We start from the raw sequence: 4,881 nt of genomic DNA, 5'->3' as shown, positions 1-4,881 counted from the left end.
AAAAAAAAAAAGTAAAATCCTTCAGGATATCAATAAACTGGTCGACAGTTCAACTGTAGGAGCGGCCACGGGCTACACAGCCACCAACCACAAACCCTAGCGTGGTACCCACACGCATGAGCATACAAACTAATTTACTCGATCATTTCCGAGAAAAATTGGCGCAAAGAAATGATAAACAAATGAAGTACCCACCGTAATCATCAAAGTTGCACCCATTTGGGGTATGGAGTTTTCGTTTGATAATCCCTCACGGAGTCCTTCACCGACTTCACCTTACCCGTCTTCTTGTCCGTCTCCCACATATGGGCAGGAAGTAAACCTACAGTATTGCGATGCATGGCCACCTCAGGCCTGTTGAATTGCGGCATTGGATGATGTGAACGCACTTCCCAATATGTCCGAATCTTCTGCGCCTGCTTCCAAGGTGTAACACCATCAACGTACTGAAGTAAGTCACGGACTTCATTCTCAAAATGACGGATGTAACCGTGCGGAGAAGCCTTATAACGCCAGTAGCGATTTAAAGAGAAGAAGTAACTGGTGCCGATATTATCTTGACGAATCTGCTCAGCTATGAGAGGCTGATCAGCTTCCTGTATGGCAATCCACTCCCAAGGGGTATAGCGGGGTATGTAACCCATGCGGATATAATCCCGCCGATGAGAAATGCTTAATGGACGATAGTTGTCGGCACGAGCAGAGTCATATCGTGTCCATTTGTCGATCTCCGTAATTTGCTTCGTTGTGCGGTACTTGTCAGCAACAGTGTCAGCGTTCCGTTTCGGTTCGTACTTGTCAAGGAAGTGCTCCGTATTACTTGTTTTCTCATTAAAGGGATCGGTAACGTCGACATAGCGCCGCATGGCCGCTGGATTGTACCGCCGCGACTCGTCACCAACAGTACGCTCGGGACCATGGTAACGTCTCTGCCAGATCATCACATCTGAAATGGGAACCTCCATTATAGTGCCATCGCATTGAAACGCCACCTTTACGAGCCGTGGCTCAGGGTTAAAGAAGGGCTGATGGTGGTACTGAATAATCACCGCACGTTGTGGGCCACCAGCTATGCGTTGCTCAGCTGAACTACTAAAAATGGGACGCCGGGCGCGCACTGGGAGCCCCTCCCGTAAGCCATCAGCATGCGTAGCGGGTGACCAGCCTTCCTGTCCGGAGGCGGTTTGTTCCTCCCATATCGAGTCCTGCGTTTCCACGTAGTTGCCGCGGTTGTAAGCGTAGTTGGCGATGCCATAGTTGAGAGCGTGGTTGAGATTACGTGGGAAAGCTTCCAGTTCACAGCGATCAAAGTCCTCACTGGTCATATCAATTTTTTCTCCCGAATCCAGCTGCACGGTGAGGGGTACGACACGTCTCTCGGAATTCGGGAGCAAGTTATACACCATCCCATCCACCTTAATAGTGGCGTTGGTTTTCATACGCACAGCCTCTATTTCCTGCTCATATGCTTTGGTCGATACAGTTAGCACTGCCCCTGTTTCTGTGTGTGAAAGGTCCACAACTGACGTTTCAAGCCCATGAGAAACAACGTGTCCGTACTGCTGGTGATCTGTCAACCAGCGACGCCGTTTCATAGCTCTTTCCCACTCACCCAACTGGCGGGAGGTTTGCTCCTTCACATGCTGCTCATACATGGCGCGTTCCTCTGCAGAAAAGTGGCGGAGTACCTCTTGTGGCTGCTCGTGTGGAACAACCGGTTCCGGCGCCCTCCCAACAACGTGGTTCATAAAACCCCGCCCCACGCGGTTTTGATATGACTCAAGGAGAAGCAGTCGATTCAAGTACCGGCCGCTCAACACATGCTCGCGTGTATCTGCAGTACCCATCTCGTCGGCTAGATGGTAGAGATGAAGGTTCACCGAAGCCGAACCTCCCAACACGGCGTTTACCACGGTAGGCGACGGCAGCATGTACACGCCGAACCAACTGCGCAGCGTCTCGACGCTCACTTTCATCTCGTCATCATTTACGTGCATCTCGCGCTCATCAAAGGGCGTCCGTTCACAGATTTCGTCCAACCTGTGTCGTCGTGTATCACGTTCCTGCGCAGTCTCATTAGCAACAGGTTCTAGCCCGTGGAGTAGGGCAAGCCTCCGTCGCTGCTGATGATGTTGCCGATAACGAGTAAACAATTCCCACTCAAGAAACTCAGGCCGTTGCTTCATGAGCGAAAACCCCTCGACATCGCGGTACATGCGATTTAGACGCAGCGCTCGAAAGTTGGGAAATGGCTTAAAGTAGTCAAGCGGCCTTTCACCACGTGCGTTACGATGACGGAAGACAAATTCGTCAACGATCTGTTGAATAGGAACACCATAATGGATAGTGTTACGCTCTGTTAGATCCTGTTCCCCCTTCGATAGCCGGTCCTCACGACGCATGATGTCAAATTTGTTTTGAAGAAGATGCCCTACGCCATTTTCAGTGCTCCGCCGTATGTAGGGGTTCCAATGCTCATCGGCAGGCGTCTTCCTATAAGCATTCTGCTGAAATAGCATAGCGTCCACAATTCTCTCATCGTTTGTATGCTTCTTTAGAGTACGTTGATCCGGGCCGCCGTCCTGCACCAACGCCCCCTGGCGTCCGAGACCAAACCGTTGCGCCCGCTCCTCCTCCCGCTGTTGCTCTGCTGTTGTACGTGAAGCCCGCATGGTGTTGATGATTTGTTCGGTTAGTTGCTCTCCTATGGCAGGTCGGTCCACCACTGTGTTACGCGCATAGACCTTCTGGGCAACAGCGTCAACTAAAGGCGTGGCTGTAGCGGATGAACCACGCAACGTACGCTGAGCTTCCTCCATTGAAGATGGAACCACGTTGGGGGGAAGTTGCTGAGCGCCGTAAGGTGTACCTTTCTGCTGTGCAAGGAACCTGTCCATATCATAACCTTGAAAAGGGATGCGGACTGTGCGCTGCAGGATAGTGAAATCATGTTTTTCCTTCTCTCGTAGACCGTGGGTAATGAGGAGATTTTCTGCGGTGAAACTGTCGTTAAGAATCCTATCCTTGGTACGTTGCGCCTCGTCAAGTGCATCACGGTCCACCCCCGTTGTTAAGGGAAGCGGAGAATGTTGTTCTGCTATGGAGTAACGATCCGCCACTGCCTGCTGTTTGAGTGCGCTGCGGCTCGTGCCACCACTGTTATAAAGTTGTTGAATTGGATGAACACTTTCGCTCTCGTGTACGGTGTTGGCAACCTGGTATTCAGCAGCACGGCTACGAAGCAACTCCTCTCGTTCCTGTGCTGATGCTAGGCTCCGGAGGGAGGCACGGTGTTGAGTAAATTCTTCCCTCATGCGGTCCACGTCGTGATCCAACCAAACACGTCGGTGTGCAGCTTCTTCATATTCATACGGGCTCTGAATATGGGGATACGCCACCGCACCACCGTTGGCGAAATTCCTTGGGGCATACTGCGGGCTGTAACCGCGAGTTACATCTCGGTAATAATCCTTATGAGCCTGTCCACCGAGTGGGTCCACCTCCCCGAAAAGCTCTCGTTGCATATGGGATGCCCAATCACCGGAAGAAGCGGGATTTTCCCCTGCAGTTGCACCGGGAGATGCGGTGGCATCACCATTCGCATTTTCAGAGCGCCTGACCGAAGAGAAATTAGAGGGTTTGGAATCACGAATGAATGTGTGAAGTCCCGACTGGTACCGCACCGCACTGAAGGTCGCCCGTATATTCGGTGCAAGTCGTGCGCCATCGCATACTCGTCTCCGAATCATCTCTCGGACCCGTCAGTAACAGTTATGGTTCGCAACCTCTTGAATATTTCTTCCTCTTGTTTTCCTTTTTCCTTCCCTCCACAATCCTGCCGCTACTTATTTAGCTGTCGACTCCACCAATGCGTTAAACTGCCGTACACAAAAATAAAGGCACACGATAATAATAATAATAATAATAACAATAATAATGGAAATCCTCCTTCTTACCGCTATCCTTCTTCCAAATGCACGAATACCTCCTTCCCCCGTTTTGTACGAGCACAAGTGAGCGCAATTGCGTTTCTGAGCCGGTTACTACCTTTTCTCTACTTGAACTGCTTCTTTTAACCTGTTGAACCCACTCGTTTTTGACTGCGAAGGGTTGCCCCAGACCTTTTGTCCTTTTTTTTTAAAAAACCCTTTCGGGTGTCTAATGTTTCTTTTAAAGTGTCAAGAAAAAAGTCAAAGTACGGCCCAGTCAGCACAAACTCACCACCATCTGCAACCGCGTCATTAACAAAAGGAAAAGAAGATTATTTATTTTTTTTTTTTTAGAAGGAGGAGAAGAATACATCTCGTACATGTTACCAAAAATGATGCATAAATGGAGACGTGGTTTCAGTTTCGAACATAGAAGCAAGTGCATTTGCTCACAAGTTCAAATGACACACGGCAGTGAAGAGCAGGAGAGTAGAGAACAAATCCTTTTGTTTTATTTTTGTTGAAAAGAGTTTATCACAATTAAATAAAAAAAGACAAAAGGAAAATTGAGAAGGGAGGGATGGAGGGGAGGTGGAGAAAAAAAAAACAGTAAAGAAAGGTGTACAGAGAGAGAACAGTGAGAAAAAGAGAATATATGGTTCTGAAAATATACACAACTAATAGCTGTGTTCCTTTTCCCCCTCTTCCTCTTCCCTCATTCTATCCATTCCACCCACTTATTCTAACTTCAGCAACTCTTCCTCCTCATCCTCATCATCACCCTCTCTCGCATTCCACATTCCTTTTTCATTTGTTTCGCCTCCTAAAAGAAAAATGTCCCGATACCTTCCGCTACAGACACATATGCATGTATAAATAAATATACGTCTTCACGACAAAAATGGTAGAGTCAAATAGCAAAGCAAAAACGCAATGCGTTGCAAGTGTGTGC

At 48.8% G+C, this 4,881-nt stretch overlaps 1 protein-coding gene across 1 annotated transcript; it reads right to left on the bottom strand.

Moving 5' to 3' along the window:
• Window positions 1–203: 203 nt before the first annotated feature.
• On the bottom strand, window positions 204–3,749 carry TEOVI_000038400 (uncharacterized protein; the record flags this gene model as incomplete). Its single annotated transcript, XM_067222242.1, has 1 exon — window positions 204–3,749. One exon carries the CDS (start codon window positions 3,747–3,749, stop codon window positions 204–206), a length of 3,546 nt encoding a protein of 1,181 aa, XP_067078343.1.
• Between the last annotated feature and the right edge of the window lie 1,132 nt (window positions 3,750–4,881).

Source organism: Trypanosoma equiperdum (assembly GCF_001457755.1).
Source record: "Trypanosoma equiperdum strain OVI genome assembly, contig: ctg_158, whole genome shotgun sequence".
NCBI lineage: Eukaryota > Euglenozoa > Kinetoplastea > Trypanosomatida > Trypanosomatidae > Trypanosoma > Trypanosoma equiperdum.
The sequence above is the reverse complement of the archived record's forward strand: the minus strand, read 5'-3'. Positions and strand labels throughout refer to the sequence as shown.